This window comes from Oncorhynchus kisutch, linkage group LG3 (assembly GCF_002021735.2).
Source record: "Oncorhynchus kisutch isolate 150728-3 linkage group LG3, Okis_V2, whole genome shotgun sequence".
Lineage (NCBI taxonomy): Eukaryota > Metazoa > Chordata > Actinopteri > Salmoniformes > Salmonidae > Oncorhynchus > Oncorhynchus kisutch.
The window spans coordinates 49202530-49222451 of NC_034176.2; the positions used below are offsets into that span (position 1 = coordinate 49202530).

The following is a 19922-nucleotide window of genomic DNA, read 5'->3' on the forward strand; positions in this document are numbered from 1 at the left end:
GTAGTGGTATTTCTAAAGTATGACTGCTTTGATACCACACTGCTCTTTGACTACTGTTATGGTCCTCTGAAATGACTAATGTAACTGTCTGTTGATGATCTATTGCAATACTATGCACATTATAACAGTCATAATGGTGTTATTCCTCTTGTAGGGTCAGCATCGCATCAGACCTCGCAGTTCTCCTCATATGAAGTCACCATACCCAAGCGCTTTGGGAAGCAGAGGAGAGACATGGATAGTTCAGATTCTAACCAGGTAAACCACGGCAATACATACAGAGAGAAAGCATTGTTGCTGCTGTTCAGTCCTTGCTGTCAGCGTTTATCAGTGTGTGTGGTGCTGATAGTGAGTTAGTTTCCTCCTGACTTCCCTCCCTGTGTTGGGATCCCTGTCTCTCCCTCTCCTCTCCAGCTCTCTAACAACTCTGGCAGGAAATGTCAGCATGGTAATATTTCTAGGTAGCCCACTGCCACTTCCTATTCACTCTGACCTCTGAAAACTCTGCATAAGAAAGAACTCTACAGTATTTGTACTCTGAAAAGCCATCCTCCACATTTTGTTTGTAGATTGTCTGTGATGTCACATCTTTGAGAATTCTGGGAGTCGCTGGTTTTATGTTCTAGACTCTCAAGACGGTGGATGAACCAGAGTTTTTACTATGGTTGTGTATTCTTAGCTGCTTTTCCTTTCTGGATAGCGTGTTGGAGCATGTTGCCTTCCAAACAGACAGCCCCCCTTTCGTAGAGACTTTGAGGAGTGGGTGAAATGTGAGAATTCCGTATGAAGGAGTGTGAAAGTTTTGAGGGTGTGTTCAGACAAAAGAGCTCTGTCATATCTTTGTGCTGCAATGGACTTTGAATCACCGAGCCTACTAGGTGAAAAATCTCTGCCCTTGAGCAAGGCACTTAACCCTAGTTCCTCAATCTTAGTTCCTCCTGTAAGTCACTCTTAAAAATGACTCAAATGTAGTGTAATTGCACCCTTACATAAGTGACTGGAGTTTATTAATTTGCATGGCTTGGATGGTTTAGCCTCTAGCTGTCGGCATGGGTTCGAACCTGGCCTACTGCCTTGTGACACATTCTCTCTCTACCCTCTCTGTCATCTTGTCTATCTCTTCCCACTCCCTAAAGTATGGTGAATTTGCTAACTCAAGGCATTGCAGTCATAAACCCTGGGTGGTTGAAGATGAGAGGGTGAATATCAGTTTTTGGCTGTGGTGTGTGGATGGATGGATGGATGGATGGGTGTTGGCCCTCAGTTATCCTGGGACTAGAAGGCACGGGGGGGGGGGGGGGTAGACAGTGCTAGGGGAATGTCAGTCAGCCTCAATGGCTGAAGGAATGGAATTGACAGCATCGAGAACACCAGTCCAGAGCACCTCTAGCCTATCCCAAAACTTCTCCCTCCAGCCGTGCTGTGGATTTTTCACAGGAACCATCTGTGAGAAACAGATGCCTACACACTATGGGGCGGTAGGAGGAGTCTGAAAAAGCACCAACACCTGTGGTTAGCCTCCACCTCATGTCACACCTGCTATATGGCACAAACAAACAAGGGCTTTTCTCCTGTTTTCTAGAGTATTTTTTAAAATGTATATATTTTTTAAATTTAACCTGGCGAGTGTCAGTTAAGAACTTTTTTTTATTTTTTTACAATGACGGTCTTCCAAGTAAATACAAGGCCAGTGAATCAAGTTGATAGCTGCAGACCTGGCCCTGTCTTTATTGGTCCCCTACACCCAACCTAGGGCTGGGCAGTATACTGTATTTTCCTATATACTGGTATTTATGCACAGACCGGTTTCAAATCAAATCAAATCAAATTTATTTATATAGCCCTTCGTACATCAGCTGATATCTCAAAGTGCTGTACAGAAACCCAGCCTAAAACCCCAAACAGCAAGCAATGCAGGTGTAGAAGCACGGTGGCTAGGAAAAACTCCCTAGAAAGGCCAATACCTAGGAAGAAACCTAGAGAGGAACCAGGCTATGTGGGGTGGCCAGTCCTCTTCTGGCTGTGCCGGGTGGAGATTATAACAGAACATGGCCGAGATGTTCAAATGTTCATAAATGACCAGCATGGCAGAACAGTTAATAAGGCAGAACAGTTGAAACTGGAGCAGCAGCACAGTCAGGTGGAAGTTGAAACTGGAGCAGCAGCATGGCCAGGTGGACTGGGGACAGCAAGGAGTCATCATGTCAGGTAGTCCTGGGGCATGGTCCTAGGGCTCAGGTCCTCCGAGAGAGAGAAAGAAAGAGAGAAGGAGAGAATTAGAGAACGCACACTTAGATTCACACAGGACACCGAATAGGACAGGAGAAGTACTCCAGATATAACAAACTGACCCCAGCCCCCCGACACAAACTACTGCAGCATAAATACTGGAGGCTGAGACAGGAGGGGTCAGGAGACACTGTGGCCCCATCCGAGGACACCCCCGGACAGGGTTTTTACTTCACCTTCTATAACGGTATTTGAATGTTTGGTTTGTTAAATGTGATACGCTGTGTGTAACGTCCATGGTTAGAGTTTACTCCACTACTTGAGTCCTCTCTCTCTCTCTCTCACACACACACACACACACACACACACACACACACACACACACATTTGTTGTTGCTTGACCACGAGACACATTATTTCATTCTGCATGGTCAATGCAACAATGTCGATGACAATATAAATCCATAAGCATTCTATAATTACAATATTAGATTGTGTTTCTTACTCCTGCAAACAACAAGTTTGTATTTTCTTAGCAAGTTAAATCATGTTAGCCACTAATGCTAATCGCCAGTTAGCTAACTAGCTAATAAAAGTACTGTGTCAGAGCAAACGTAACTAGCTAATACAGCTTGATACCAGTACTGGTGGAGGCTTAAATCAGCATGTTTGTGCAACAGTATCTTCTAAATCAAAGAGGAATAGGCGAAGCATGTATATGTTGGCTATGTAAATAAATATTTAATTTGGCCAAATATTTATAGGGTCCCCTAGGAAACACTGAACATCACTTTGGATCCTACCCTGTCACAATAACTCGTCCATGGTATTTTCATTTGTCATGTCAAACAACACTAATCAAAGTGCCCACCATTATTTATATTTTAACTATAGAATTAAAATAAACATTCTATTTCCATGATTACATAAGTTCACCCAAGTGTTTTGATCTAAATCGCAATTGCAACATTTGGTTAAAACTAAGGCCTAGTATTTTTACCCATATCGTGGCAGTGTGGAAATGGTTTCAAGTGAGTGCAGAAATTGATGGAAATGCAAGAAATTATTTTAGGTTGAAGTTGAATTGAACAATATAAAACAATCTGAATGGAGAAAGACCCATTTGAAATCATTTAGAATATGTGTTGCCACTGTAGGGTCACGCACTACTCATAAAGCAAATTTAGAGCTTTTATTAATCAAAAACATAAAATACCATCATATTTGAAAAATGCCATACTATATTTTGGCCTTATCTCCCTGCCCTACCCCAACCTCATCATCTACCTCTGTCAACAAGGAAAGATATGTTTTTGTCACTAATTCACTCACTCACTCAGACAAGCACACACGCTTGCACTGACTGACTGGCATCAGCAGAACTAAACTAACTAATCTGCCTCCAGTTACAACTGGTCTTCCTCTCTGCAGCCTCCTAATGTCATGATTAAAAGGTCAGAGACTAGTGGCACAATTACACAGTTCAACCATCTGACATGCCTCTGAGGCTGATTCCCAAATGACACCCTATTCCCTATATAGTACACTACTTTTTACCGGAGCCCTATGGGTCCTGGTCTAAAGTAGTGCACTATGTAGGGAATGGGGATGGGGTGCCATTTGGGACGCACCCTCTGTAAACCCTGATGAAGGTCTATTGACCAATACACTGTTTCAAAAAAACAAGAACTATTAAATTGTTGGTGGAGCATTCAAGATGACCAGTGTTTACTGTTTTCAGCCTTCAAATGCATCTCGAGGGTTTGCGCCTCGATGAAAGTGATTAATCTGTAACCAAGAGACGATTCTGATTCACTGGAATAACTGTGTCAAAATTAGTCTCTTCACAGGGTTTCACAACACACAGTGCCTCTGAGGCACTGTCAATGTCCTTTTAGGCTAGACAGCATTTAACCTATTAAGAAATTCTGACTCCAGACCGAGGGCACTGACTGGCTGCCTTCTATTTTCTCAGCTTCAATGACAGCATCTTGAAGACATCTACAAATAGCTTTGGTCTTGCTTTTATTTGGTTTGCCTTGATTGGTGAGTCATATAGCCCATGTTTATACATCGACAGGCATCCAAGTACTACTTGCTTGCTTTCATTCCTCTGGGGTCTGTTGGTTACACACCTAAGTACTGGGTTCATTCACTAGGAACCAATTGAAAGCAAACTGCCTGAAACAGGGAGGTACTAGCCTGAACGTTTTCGATAAGAAATGCTTGTTGTTGCAGCGTGTTTCTCATTGCAAAATGTTTTGCTACGGTGTGCACTAATGAATGCACCCAATTACTGAGTTACCCTGCCACTCCGCTTTGTTTGTCCATCCAAATCCAGCATTGAAATGACTCCAGTTGTCTTTGCTTTTACAGGTGTCCTATATCATCAGTGCCATGGGAAAAGAGCACGTTGTTGTCCTGGAGAAGAATGAGTACGTATTGCCCTCCCATGTTCTCCTTTGTCTTCTCTTGTAGATAGGCTTAGGTGGTATCCAGATTGTCATACCTTCATACCGACCTTGCTCCATACCGGGATATTCGTTAATACCGGCACTGAATACAAGGGGCGCTATTTTCAAACCCCACTGATCCTCTAATCCAAAGCTTAGCAATGCTAACAAGTACACATCCAATGGAGAATGTTAACTAAATACTAACAAGCGCTTTGCGTACATTTTATCCATCCTCTGACCCAAGTATTTGCAGGACAGATATCCCAGATCATTAAGTTATACAAGTAAATAAAACATGTTACACAGTTTGCATCATGTACAAAACAAATACACTGCTAAAAAAAATAAAGGGAACACTAAAATAACACATCCTAGATCTGAATGAATGAAATATTCTTATTAAATACTTTTTTCTTTACATAGTTGAATGTGCTGACAACAAAATCACACAAAAATCTCCTGAGGGATCTCCTCCCAGACCTGGACTAAAGCATCCGCCAACTCCTGGACAGTCTGTGGAGCAACGTGGCCACGTTGGTGGATGGAGCGAGACATGATGTGCTCAATTGGGTTCAGGTCTGGGGAACGGGCGGGCCAGTCCATAGCATCAATGCCTTCCTCTTGCAGGAACTGCTGACACACTCCAGCCACATGAGGTCTTGCATTAGGAGGAACCCAGGGCCAACCGCACCAGCATATGGTCTCACAAGGGGTCTGAGGATCTCATCTCTGTACCTAATGGCAGTCAGGCTACCTCTGGCGAGCACATGGAGGGCTGTGCGGCCCCCCAAAGAAATGCCACCCCACACCATGACTAACCCACCGCCAAACCGGTCATGCAGGAGGATGTTGCAGGCAACAGAACGTTCTCCATGGCGTCTCCAGACTCTGTCACGTCTGTTACATGTACTCAGTGTGAACCTGCTTTCATCTGTGAAGAGCACAGGGCGCCAATGGCGAATTTGCCAATCTTGGTGTTCTCTGGCAAATGCCAAACGTCCTGCACGGTGTTAGGCTGTAAGCACAACCCCCACCTGTGGACGTCGGGCCCACATACCACCCTCATGGAGTCTGTTTCTGTCCGTTTGAGCAGACACATGCACATTTGTGGCCTGCTGGAGGTCATTTTGCAGGACCTTGGCAGTGCTCCTCCTGCTCCTTTTTGCACAAAGGTGGAGGTAGCGGTCCTGCTGCTGGGTTGTTGCCCTCCTACGGCCTCCTCCACGTCTCCTGATGTACTGGCCTGTCTCCTGGTAGCGCCTCCATGCTCTGGACACTACGCTGACAGACACAGCAAACCTTCTTGCCACAGCTCGCATTGATGTGCCATCCTGGATGAGCTGCACTACCTGAGCCACTTGTGTGGGTTGTAGACTCCGTCTCATGCTACCACTAGAGTGAAAGCACCGCCAGCATTCAAAAGTGACCAAAACATCAGCCAGGAAGCATAGGAACTGAGAAGTGGTCTGTGGTCACCACCTGCAGAACCACTCCTTTATTGGGGGTGTCTTGCTAATTGCCTATAATTTCCACTGTTGTCTATTCCATTTGCACAACAGCATGTGAAATTTGTCAATCAGTGTTGCTTCCTAAGTGGACAGTTTGATTTCACAGAAGTGCGATTGCTTTGGAGTTACATTGTGTTGTTTAAGTGTTCCCTTTATTTTTTTGAGCAGTGTATTAGACAGCAAGGCTCTTGATCCAGGAGGGGATTCTTTGCTGTTACCAAAATAAGCTTGATTTTCGAAGAAGCTGACCACTTAGCTCAGTCGCCATCTAGCTACTAAATTAGCTAACCAAATGCACAACTGTAGAGCAGTTAGAACATTTTTGACAGTTAACTTAATAGGTATAAGATATCTAGCTGGCAAACGTTTAGTTGTGAATTCCATATTCTAACTCGTGCAGCACTCACCAGGTGATCAACAGTGAGTGACTCACAAGGCTCCGATCTTGTCGTTGTGTGCTTGTTAACAAACACCACGTGACTGGGACTACCAATGATTTTTCGTTATGAAGTTTGTGACAGGTGATATGAAGAACGCGATAAACTTTATCTCCTAACATATTGCACAAATTGACTGCAGGTATTTACTTAAAGTATCTATTTACTTAAAGTACAAATATTGCAATTTATTTAAAAAATACCTTCCCGTGGCTATTTCCAAATATCCCGGTATACAGCCCAAGCCTACTTGTCGAAATTGTGTATCTAATTTAAAGTGATTAAATGTAATGGTGTTCCTTTAAATATCTTTAACAACAGTCATGCAGATGATTATTGACAGGGTTTTAGTATAGCAGTATCACACACTGATTTTAAATCTATCTCTAGCCCCCAATCCCCTGCATGTAGGATTTGTTGGAAAATGAACAGAATTTGGCGGACGATATTCTGGTCAGAGGCACTCGGACACTATTCTGTTGTGTTTCTCTCATAGTTAGTATTAGCAATATGTTAAACTCAACCTAGCTTATTTAGAAGTCAAGGTGCAGTAATGACCATATCTATGATTATTTCTGCAGAAGTAACCAGGGGTTAGGGGTTGATTTTGGGATTCAGCAACTGTCCAATAGCACCCCTGTCAAGTGATGTGACAGGTTGTTCCCGACCAGGGATGAGGCAGAGTGCAAGGGCCTACGCGTGGGCAACTCGGCCTGCAGCCCATTAGACCTTTTGAAGGGAATGGTTTATGAAGCAATTCAATATACACCGCAGCATTTCTGTTCCATCTATAAAAGTTGCAGAGCAGCCCCCAAATGAATTCGCGTTAGGCTGGTCTGTGGCTAGGTCCATTATGCCATGTTATCCTGCACACTGCATGGCTAAGAGGCACAGTGCTCTACTACCAGTCTGTTAAAGCTACAGTGATGCTTTCCTCATAATGATATCGGAATCCAAAGGTACACTTGTAGTTTGTCTTTTGCAGAGCTGCCCCCACGGCAAACTTGAGGGTTTTCTGAAATTGTGCACTTTGACAGAGAAATGCAGAGTTGACAATTTTCCAGTTGTTAACACTACTTGCTTAGGAGACTAAGTTTGTCAGCTCAATTGTTGTCAGCCAAGGACATGGCCAGAAGTTACAGATGCAGTTAAATGATAGAGTTCTGTTCTTATAGGCTCTGTTCATAAAAAAATACCCTGCCAAAGAGCGTATGCTAATTGTCTGCTATTGCGAGGTGGGAGGGGTGACAATATTTGACGTGTGTCCTTAAAAACGAGCGCAAAGTGACAATTTCATGCTACACGAATGTGAATGTTTTAAGAGCCACAAAAAACAGGTCTTAACGGTAACGCAGTTGATAATGACATGGATTTTGAGCGAGGAAGTGCAGCCTATCCAACCATGATGCACAGTTCCCATGGAAGGAGAGATGTGCCTTTTGGGCCAGTGAATTTCATATTGATAAACATTACGCTGCTCTTGATAGTATCACTGATCTTTAATAAGCTTACGTATCGGCCTTCGTCAGAGCTGGATAAAGGCCGAAACGTAAGCTTATTAAAGATCAGAGATACTATCAAGAGCAGTGTGCGGTTTCCTTTTTCCTTCATCTTGTTCAACCATGACCTGTAAAAAAAAAAGTTTGCTCAGATGTGCGAGTGCCTTTTTAAATATTGATAAACGATTGCTTTCCCCCCATTTTCGTTTATATTGATTTAAAAAACAATCACAGCCTACCCTCCCCTTAATCAAGGCTGGTTTAGCAGCATCACATAGGTGCGTCTTTTTATCCTCGTCATCAGCCAAAAGTAGCCTATGAATAAAGGGTTTTTAAAGGGTCTACTGAGCGTGCGTTGAAATATTTTCATTTTTTTCGCCTAATGTGTTTTCATTATTCACATGCATTACTGTACCTGCATTTTGCTTGTTTTGCTTGTTCTTCTCTTGTTCTTCTCTTGTTTTCAAAGAGTTCCCTTCGTCCCATTACCAAAGACACGCTCCTGGCTGCTCTAATGTACTCTATCCTCCTACATTGCCATATCAACGGCAGATATACAGTACAGTACCAGTCAAAAGTTGGGACATACTTACTCATTCAAGGATTTTTCTTTATTTCTACATTGTAGAATCATAGTGAAGACGTCCAAACTATGAAATGACACATATGGAATCATGTAGTAACAAAGTGTTAAAACTAATCAAAATATATCAAAATATATTTTATATTTGAGATTCTTCAGTAGCCACCCTTTGTCTTGACAGCTTTGAGCACTCTTGGCAACCAGCTTCACCTGGAATGCTTTTCCAACAGTCTTGAAGGAGTTCCCATATATGCTGAGCTGCTTTTCCTTTACTCTGCGGTCCAACCCATCTCAATTGGGTTGAGGTCTGGTGATGGTGGAGGCCAGGTCATCTGATGCAACACTCCACTCTCCTTGGTCAAATATCCCTTACACAGTCTAGAGGTGTGTTTTGGGTCATTGTCCTGTTGAAAAACAAATTATAGTCCCACTAAACGCAAACCAGATGGGATGGCATATCGCTGCAGAATGCTGTGGTAGCCATGCTCTTTAAGTGTGCCTTGAATTCTAAATAAATCACTGACTGTGTCACCAGCAAAGCACTATCTCACCACCACCTCCCTCCATGCTTCACGGTGGGAACCACACATGAACTCATGTATGATGTCGATGTGGTAGTCTTACCTTACTATTAATATTGCAACAACACATCATCAGTAGGGTAAAACTAACCTGACCAAGTCATCCATTCACCTACAAAGGCACAGCGGTTGGAAACAAAAATCTCAAATTAAGGACTCATCAGACCAAGGGACAGATTCTCCCCTGAACAGTTGATGTTGAGATGTCTACTTGAACTCTGAAGCATTCATTTGGGCTGCATTCTGAGGTGCGGTTAACTTTAAGGAACTTGTCCTCTGCAGCGGTCCTCGTGAGAGCCATTTTCATCATAGCGCTTGATTGTTTTTGGAACTGCACTTGAAGAAACTTTAAAAGTTCTTGATTTTTTTTCCCTAATTGACTGACCTTCATGTCTTAAAGTATTGATGCTGTCGTTTCTCTTCGCTTATTTGAGCTGTTCTTGCCATAATATGGACTTGGTCTTTTACCAAATAGGGCTATGTTCTGTATACCTCCCCCACCTTGTCACAACACAACTTGTTGGCTCAAATGCATCAAGAAGGAAATAAATTCCAAAAATGTATTAAAAAATTTACCTGTTAATTGAATTGCATTCCAAGTTACTCCCTCATGAAGCTGGTTGAGAGAATGCCAAGCGTGTGCAAAGATGTCAAGGCAAAGGGTGGTTACTTTCTCACATGATTACATATGTTATTTCATAGTTTTGATGTCTTCTATTATTCTACAAAGTAGACAATAGTAAAAATAAAGAAGAAAAACCTTGAATGAGTAGGTGTCAACTTTTGACTGGTACTCTATATAGTGCCCATTAAAATCGGTGTTGCAGAGAATGCAAACGGATTTCAACAATATAAAAAAAAAATGAATTGAACTTGGCAAGAAGTCAACTAAATGTATTGAACTTATTAGGAAAGTAATTATTTGCCCAAGGTAATCATAAGACATAAACAAAATATATTAGTGATTTTGTTTTTTCCTGCAAAATTCTGAGATGCCACAGGAATCCCCGTCTGCGTGCGTATGTCTACTCTTTTTGTGTAGCCGTTAGTGAAGATTCTAATGATAACCCTGGTAGAGATGGAAAGGCTTTCCCCAAAAAACTAATTTAAATGTTAACTAGTATCCTAAAGTATCCTATGCCTTCCTGGCAGAATTATGTAATGATTATTTGCATAAATCCAGTGGCCATTTGTTTCGAAAATGCTGCAGTCACATGAGCGCTTACAGAAACATTGCGAACCAAACAACATTCTCTTGCTGATGCGCACACCCAAAAATGCTATTTCTTCTATTTTTCAGAGCCCTCAAAAGTGGTCTCCTGATGTGGTTTAAGCACATCCAATTTGGTTGTTTTTATAAGTATGATTTTGAGAGTGAGAGTGGAAATCGGGTAAAACGGCAAACGGAATCAGGCAAAAAAAATTAAACCAAGCTTTGCTCAGTTAACTTTTGTGTTCCCCCAAGAAGTGCTCCAAGGGAAGGGGTTCCCCTTTACGGTCATTGGATCTCTCTTCCCACTTATTCCCCTCCAGCACAGAGAGGACTTCATGAACATGCCGCTATCGTCCAAATATGTTTTTTTTTTAAATACTCAAAGCTTATTTAAAACTTCAACAATGCCTCATTGTTTTCTGTGCGCTATTATTAGTCTGCTTATACTGTGGTATTCTAGTAGGAGAGTGTATAAACATGTAGTCAATGTAGTAATTTCTGATAATGTGCCCCACATCCAAAGTACACTGAACTAAAATATAAACAACAATTTCCAAGATTTTACTGAGTTACAGTCAATATAAAGAAATCAGTCAATTGAAATGAATTCATTATGCCCAAATTTAGCGAATTCACATGACTGACCAATAGATGCATATTTGCATTCCCACAGATTCCTTAAAAAAAAAGGAAGGGGTGTTGATCAGAAAACCAGTCAGTATCTGGTGTGACCACCATTTTCCTCATGCAGTGCTACACATCTCCTTTTTCATAGATTTGATCAGGCTGTTGGTTGTGGAATGTTGTCCCACTCCTTTTCAATTGCTGTACGACGTTGCTGGGTATTGTTGGGAACTGGAACACGCTGTCATACACTTTGATCCAGAGTAACCCAAACATGCTTAATGGGTGACGTCTGAGTATGCATGCCATGGAATAACTGGGACATTTACAGCCTCTGGGAATTGTGTACAGATCCTTGCGAAATGGGGCTGTGCATGAGGTGATGGCGGCAGATGAATGGCATGACATTGGGCCTCAGTCACGCTATATCTGTGCATTCAAATTGCCATCGATAAAATGTAATTGTGTTTGTTGTCTGTAGTTTATGCCTGCCCATAACCCACCGCCACCATGCGGCACTCTGTTCACAACGTTGACGTCAGCAAACTGCTCGTCCACACAACACCATCTGCCTGGTTACAGTTGAAACCGGGATTCATCTGTGAAGAGCACACTTCTCCAGCGTGCCAGTGGCTATCGAATGTGAGCTTTTGCCCACTGAAATCGGTTACGACGACAAACTGCAGTCAGGTCAAGACCCCTGGTAATGAAGACAAGCACGCAGATGAGTATCCATCCGTGAGACGGTTTCTAACAAACCCACAATTTCATCAGTTATCCGGGTGGCTTGTCTCAGACCATCCCGCAGGTGAAAAAGCTGGAAGTGGAGGTCCTGGGCTGGCGTGGGTACATATGGTCTGCGGTTGAGGCCGGTTGGACGAACTGCCAAATTCTCAAAAATGACATTGGAGGTGGCTTATGGTAGAGAAATTAACCAACTTATCTGACAACAGCTCTGGTGGACATTCCTGTAGTCAGCATACCAATTGCACGCTCCCTCAACTTGAGACGTATGGGGCATTGTGTTATGACAAAACTGCTCATTTTAGTGACACTTTATTCTGTCAAGCAAAAAGGCAGTAACTGCTCATACTGTAGCGTGGAACTGAGGAAAAATTGCTTTTATTTACCTTGGTTTTAAAGTAACGTTATGCAGTTACTGCAAACATGACCCCCATTTTCTCCAAAACAAAATACGAGGCAGGATACGTCTCCACATGATTAAGCATGTATTTAATGTTGCAAAAATGACTAACTCATTTTTGACCAAATGAGCAGTTTGCCTTTTTGCTTGGTATGGCAGTATTGTCCCTAGCATAAGGTGCACCTGTATAATGATCATGCTGTAAATCAGCTTCTTGATATGCCGCACCTGTCAGGTGGATGGATTGTCGAGGCAAAGGAGAAATGCTCACTAAGAGCGACGTAAACAAATTTGTGCACAACTTTTGAGAGAGAGAGAAGCTTTTTGTACGAATATAAAATTTCTGTGATCTTTTCTTTCAGCTCATGAAACTTGGGACCAACACTACATATTGCGTTTATATTTTTGTTCAGTGTAATAAGGTTTAAACAGTAGTATGTCAATGTTATCGGAGCAATTATTTTACTAAATGTAACTTTGACTACAGTATACAGTGCATTCGGACCTCTTAACTTTTTCCCAATGTTGTTACGTTACGGCCTTATTCTAAAATTGGATAAATACATTTTTTTTTTAAACATTTTTATTTTAGCAAATGTATTTCAAATAAAAAAATCATACCTTTTTATTTACATATTCAGACCTTTTGCTATGAGTTTCAAATTGAGCTAAAGTGCATCCAGTTTCCATTGATCATCCTTGATGTTCAACTTGATTCAAGTACACCTGTGGTAAATCCAATTGATTGGACATGATTTGGAAAGGCACACACCTGTTTATATATGGTCCCACAATTGACAGTACATGTTAAAGCAAAAACTGAGACATGAGGTTGAAGGAATTGTCCACAGAGCTAGACAGGATTGTGTCAAAAAATGTCTGCAGCATTGAAGGTTTCCATAAACAGTGGTCTCCATCATTTCATTCTTTAAATGTAAGAAGTTTGAAACCACCAAGACTCTTCTTAGAGCTGGCCAAACTGAGTGATCGGGGAAGAAGGGCCTTGGTCAGGGAGGTGACCAAGAACCCAATGGTCACCCTGACAGAGCTCAAAAGTTCCTATGTGGAGGTGGGAGAACCTTCCAGAAGGACAACCATCTCTGCAGCACTCCACCAATCAGGCATTTATGGTAGTGTCCAGAAGGATGCCATTCTTCAGTAAAAGGCACATGACAGCCCACTTGAAGTTTGCCAAAAGGCACCTAAAGGACTCAGATCATGAGAAACGAGATTCTTTGGCCTAAATGCCAAGCGTCACGTCTGGAGGAAACTTGGCAACATCCCTACGGTGAAGCATGGTGGTGGCAGAATTATGCCGTGGGCATGTTTTTCAGCGGCAGGGACTGGGGAGACTAGTGAGAATCGAGGGCAAGATGAACGGAGCAAAGTATAGAGCGATCCTTGATGAAAACCTGCTCCAGAGCGCTCAGGACCCCAGACTGGGGCAAAGGTTCACCTTCCAACAGGACAATGACTGTAGTCACACAGCCAAGACAACTAGGGCAGACCCCATTTAGTCGCATGGGGCGATAGGCTGTTGGTTGACCGATATTTCTTCAGTCGAGTTGTATTTTTTTGTTCCGGACCGGCCTTTATTTCCACATCGACGGACATTGGTTTTAGGTCCGGACCAAACTGAACCAATCAGACATTTATGTTTGGTTCAGATTTTGTCTGGTCTGGAACAGCCTTGATTTGGTCCAACCATAGACATCTATAAATTACTTATTTTCAACTTTAATTTAGAACCTAAAATTAACCTGATTTCAGTGTCTAGAAAGTATATATTTTTAAGCATGTGGAAAATATTTTTAACATAGGGAAAATAGCTTTTCAACTTTTAATTCAAAACCTAAATTGAACTAAACTTCAACGTCTGGAAAATACGTATTTTAGACATCTTTTCAATGTAATTTTGCCTACTGCACTATTCTAGTTTTACAGGGCCAGAATTTTTTGGTCTTGCCCATGGCAGCAGAATGGCAAAGACCGCCCCTGGCTATAGGTCAGGCCCTATTGTGCCCTATCCGGGTGGGATGAGTTGTGGTGGGGGAGGGCAGGTAATGTAATTATGTGCACAAGCACAAAATCAGTCATTTTAGTGCTGTCCGAATAAGCCATGTCAGTAATTTTTACATGGCAGGAGAGAAACAATTCCAGACAGAATAACCTACTGTTTTTTGGAAACGCCAATGTCCTCTGATAGTATTAAATCCGGTGCAAATCGAAATCTCTGTTTTGAGAGAAATGTCTTGAGTTTGACAGGTGTTGCTCGAGGTTTGTGCAAGAAAACAATAAATTATTTTTATTAATTGAATTGAATTTTTTGTTTGAAGTGCTGCGCATATGCTTTTTACATGTAGGGGGCATTTAGGACGTACTGCGGATCGCTAAAATATCGTAATGATTATGATCACACTTCCTCAATTCAAATATTATGGTGACACTACAGGAAAATGGTTTAGAAACTTGGGAATCAAGACTGTTTAACTTGATCACCTGGACATGTTGAAATACTATCTTCGTGCCTAGAATAAAAACCTCCAGGCTTCCTTCATAACTGTCAATTTATTTATTTTTAAAAACGAATCCCGTCCGGATCGTCCTCGGGAATACGGGCATTCTGGAGTAATAATTACAACCGATATGACGTTTTTGGCCGATTCCGACATTTTCCTTGCCCCAAAAAATCCCAGATACCGATATTAAAATTTTTTGCGGCCTTTTAAGCATTCTAGTACAGTTAAATAGTTAACACGGACGCAGCGGTCTAAGGCAATGCATCCCAGGGCAAGAGGCTTCACTACAGTCCCTGAATCGAATCCAGGCTGTATCGCATCCAGCCGTGATTGGGAGTCCCGTAGGACAATTGGCCCAGCGTCGTCTGGTTTTGGCCGGGTAGGCCGTCATTGTAAATAAGAATTTGTTCTTAACTGACATGCCTAGTTAAATAAAGGCTACACACACCACACTGACCAAAAAGTTATTTTGTTGGCATTTACGTATGTCCCCATTACCAGTAAAACATCATCAAAACCTATTTCTTTTACTTACTTGCTGTGCTGTTTCGTTGTTAATTTGTTCAGTCGTTTCATTCTCAACCAGGATTTCTACACCGTTTGGGTCTTTGTGTGTCATAAAAGATACACGTCAAATAACACTATTTGACCAATCAGGACCTGAATATAACTGCAGGTCACAATAATTTAACATGTTCATACATTTTTACTTACTTATTACACATTGATTACACTCACTCATATTTCATATGTCACAACGATTCATTGATACGTATGCTATGATGCTGGTAAAGTTGTCTCGTGCACCTACAGTGCTGGTCATTAAAAAAAAAAGCTAGCTAGAACATGGTTCTTCCCCAAAAACATAGCAAAATGACATCTGTTTCAGTAGCTATAGTTAGCTAGCTAACTATATAACTAGGTGTCATCTAAAATAACCCTAATTTATACGACAGTTCTTATTTGATTAATGGTGGTCGGACCCATCTATGTGATCTTGCCACTATAAGGATTAGCCACAATAGTGGACTTTGCAGTTAGCCTTCAAAATAAAAATGTGAAATAATTGCCATAATTGAATAGATCATGCCAAACGAGGTTGGACTTTTGTTATATGAAATCAACAAAAGACAATTTGTTCATTTGACTTATCTTTTGAAATCATACTGGATGTATTATACTTTAGAATTTCATTGGGGGCATACTTATTTCACTGTACAGACTTAGCTATGGATTGTTGATCAATGCCATGGGTTATCAGGCTACTCACTGACATCCAGAGAACATTAGCGTCGTAGCTCTTATTGCGGGACTCTGAAACAAATGTGAATTGATCCACATTTATTGTCAACCTATGTGTATTGAACACTATTCCCAAGGAAAAACAATACTGCGTGGATGTTTTGGAATCTGATAACTCTGAGGACGTTGGGAAAAAATATATTGGGTATTGAGTAGACTGATCCCCCATTTCATTGATCCCCAATCCTTAGATGAAGCTGTACAGTGCAATATGAATGTCAATACACACAATAGGCTGACTGGGAAGGTGATTTCACACAGTCCCGCGATAAGAGCTACAATGCTAATATTTGGGTCAACTCTTCACAGTTGTGTTCTGTGGGTGTCACCGAGTAGACGGATACCCCATTTCATTGCTTTACACCCCAACCTTGTTTAACATTATCTAGTCTAAATATGGCACAATTCCACCATTTGTAACCTTCAAACATGAGGTACTTTTATTTTGAAGGCAAACCACAAATTACACTATTGTGTCTAATCCTTATTGTGGCAAGTTTCACAACACCTAACACCTCTTTAGGCTAGGGGGCAGTATTTTGACGTTTGGATGAAAAACGTGCCCGAAGTAAACTGCCTATTCCTCAGGCCCAGAAGCTAGAATATGCATATAATTGGCAGATTAGGATAGACACTCTAAAGTTTCCAAAACTGTCAAAATATTGTGCGTGAGTATAACAGAACTGATATGGCAGGCAAAAACCTTTGGAAAATTCATCCAAGAAGTGCTGTTTTTCTGAAACTACTCTTTTCCATTGCAATCCTCCATTTAAAGGGATATCAACCAGATTACTTTCCCTATGGCTTCCACAAGGTGTGAACAGTCTTTAGACAGTTTCAGGCTTTTATTCTGAAAAATGAGCGAGAATGATCACATCGCGTCAGTGGATAGCCAGATGTCCTCCCGATTTGTGCATGCGCGCGCACCGGGAGTGAGACCTTTTCTTTCTCTCTTCTATTGAAAAGGCTACCGTCCGATTGAAATATTATTTATTGTAAAAACAACCTGAGGATTGATTATGAAAACCGTTTGACGTGTTTCTACGAACTTCACGGATACTATTTGGAATTTTCGTCTGCCCGTCGTGACCGCACAAGCCTGTTGATTACTGAACAAAACACGCCAACCAAATGGAGGTTTTTGGATATATAGAGAATCTTTATCGAACAAAATGAACATTTATTGTGTAACTGGGAGTCTCGTGAGTGCAAACATACGAAGATCATCATAGGTAAGTGATTCATTTTATTGCTTTTCTATTACCAATCTACTTTGCTGCTAGCTGTTTAATGTTTTGTCTACTGAGAGCTGTACTCACATAATCGCATGGTTTGCTTTCACTGTAATGCCTTTTTGAAATCTCACACGCCGGCTGGATTAACAGGTTAACTTCTTGACGCTACCCATCCCTTAAGCAGGATAATTGTCATCAGCAACCTCTGAATAGGATAGCGCCACAGTCAAATAATATTACTAAAAAATATTCACAAAATCACAAGTGCAGTATTGCAAAACACAGTTTAGCTTTTTGTTAATCCACCTATCGTCTCAGATTTTAAAATTATGCTTTACAGCGAAAGCAATCCAAGCGTTTGTAAGTTTATAGCATAACAAAACATTATGTACACGAAGCATTCAGTAGCTAGGTCACGAATTGCTTATTACCGATAAATGGTTGATTCAGGTGCAATCTTACTGGCATATTGCTGCCAGTAAGATTGCACCTAAATGAACCATTTATCGGTTCGTCAAGAACTTCAAGAAGAGCGGTTCAATTATGTGAAGAAGGCCTCAGGGCACCCAAGAAAGCCTGTGAAGCCCTTTTTGAGCAAAGAAATGATGGCACATGTTTCCTTTTTTAGGTAACTATGGTTGACAGAGGAAGAACAATGATTCCAAGCACCACCCTCCTTGTGAGGCTTCCAGTCTGTTATTTGACTTAAATCAGCACGACTGAGTGATCTCCAGCCTTGTCCTTATCAACACTCACACCTGGGTTAACTAGAGAATCACTGACATGTCAGCTGGTCCTTTTGTGGCAGGGCTGAAATGTAGTGGACATGTTTTGGGGGGATTCAGTTAATTTGCATGGCAAAGAGGGACTTTGCAATTAATTGCAATTCATCTGATCACTCTTTATAACATTCTGGAGTATATGCAAATTGCCATCATACAAACTGAGGCAGCAAAATTAATATTTGTGTTATTCTTAACTTTTGGCCACGACTGTACAGGTGTGCCAAGCTTGTAGCGTCCTACTTGAGACTGTAATCGTTGTCAAAGGTGCTTCAGTAAAGGGCTGAATACTTGTGTAAATGTTATATTACATTTTTTAAAACTTTTAATACATTTGCAAAAATGTCAACTTTTTTTTGTGTTGTGTGTAGATTGAGGGGGAAAAACATTTGAATCCATTTTAGAATAAGGCTGTAACATAAAATATGGATAAAGTCGAGGGTTCAAGTAAATATTAACTGCTTTAACTACCACAACAACAAAATATAACAGGAAAAGCAAGTCTCACAATTTTACTTCATTTAAAATTACCATACATTTTTAATCAGACTTTATGATGTTGACTATTTGCCCGGCCCTGATACTTATGTTCTGATGTGTAATTCCTGACAGAGGGTGTAACTTCAGCGTGTGTTTTGTTTTGAAGGCTACTGCTCCCCGAGGACTTCACTGTGTACACACATGCCAAGGATGGATCTCTAATAACCAACAGACCTCCAATGCAGGTAAGACCATTTAAGATAACCTAGGGGTACTAAGGCTTGGCGATATCCATATTTTCATATCAATGATATGCCCTTGTTAAATATTGTGGTATACATTAGGAGCATCTGCTCTTTCCATGACATAGCTTTTATCTGGTCAGTCTGATCCCTTATTGATGTCACTTGTTAAATTGACTTCAATGAGTGTAGATGAAGTGGAGGAGACAAGTTAAAGAAGGATTTTTAAGCCTTATAACTGATCAATTATGTAGTACATCGTGAAATCATGCATAAATTACCCTACAACATTGCAAAGCATGTGAAATATATTCACATGCGTGCTGCCTAGTTTCAGCGGAATATCATCTGCAGGCAGTAATAGTGTGACCTAAAGTTTGGAGTGTAACTGACAGCGTTTTAACTACTTAGACGTGTTTGTGCCTTATCCAAATCATGTCCAGTCTATTTGAATATTCCCCAACCAGAAACCGTGGATTGATGGCAGCATTTGCGCAAAGCTGAAAGAGCGAACCACTGCTTTTAACCTGTCTAGCGGAACCCCTCGCCTACAACCAATGAAATTGTAGGACGCCAAAAACAAATCAACTGAAATCTCATAAATCAAATTTCTCAAACGCACAAGTATTAGGCACCATTTTAAAGATACAATTCTCGTTAATCCAGCCACAGCGTCTGATTTAAAAAATGCTTTACAGCGAAAGCTCCACAAACGATTATGTAGGTCAACACCAACTCACAGAAATACCCAGCCATTTTTTCAGCCAAAGAGAGGAGTCACAAAAAGCACAAATGGAGGTAAAATTAATCACTAACCTTTTGATCTTCATCAGATGACACTCATAGGACTTCATGTTACACAATACATGTATGTTTTGTTCGGGAAAGTTCATATTTATATCCAAAAATCTTATTTTACATTCGCGTGTTATGTTCAGTAGTTCCAAAACATGCAGTGATATTGCAGGTAGCCACATGAATTCACAGAAATATTCATAATAAATGTTGATGAAAATACAACTATTATACATGGAACTTTAGATACACTTCTCCTTAATGCAACCGCTGTGTCAGATTTTTTAAAAACT

General features: G+C 41.1%; 1 protein-coding gene across 3 annotated transcripts in view; it reads left to right on the top strand.

The window, feature by feature from the left end:
• adam9a (ADAM metallopeptidase domain 9a) overlaps window positions 1–19922 on the top strand; it is an 86411-nt gene that overhangs the window by 10799 nt on the left and 55690 nt on the right. For all 3 annotated transcript variants that reach the window (XM_020476251.2, XM_020476258.2, XM_020476244.2), the window contains 3 exons: window positions 155–258; window positions 4606–4664; window positions 18759–18837. In XM_020476251.2, the coding sequence (XP_020331840.1) occupies window positions 155–258; window positions 4606–4664; window positions 18759–18837 (242 nt within the window). The remainder of the gene's footprint in view (window positions 1–154; window positions 259–4605; window positions 4665–18758; window positions 18838–19922) is intronic.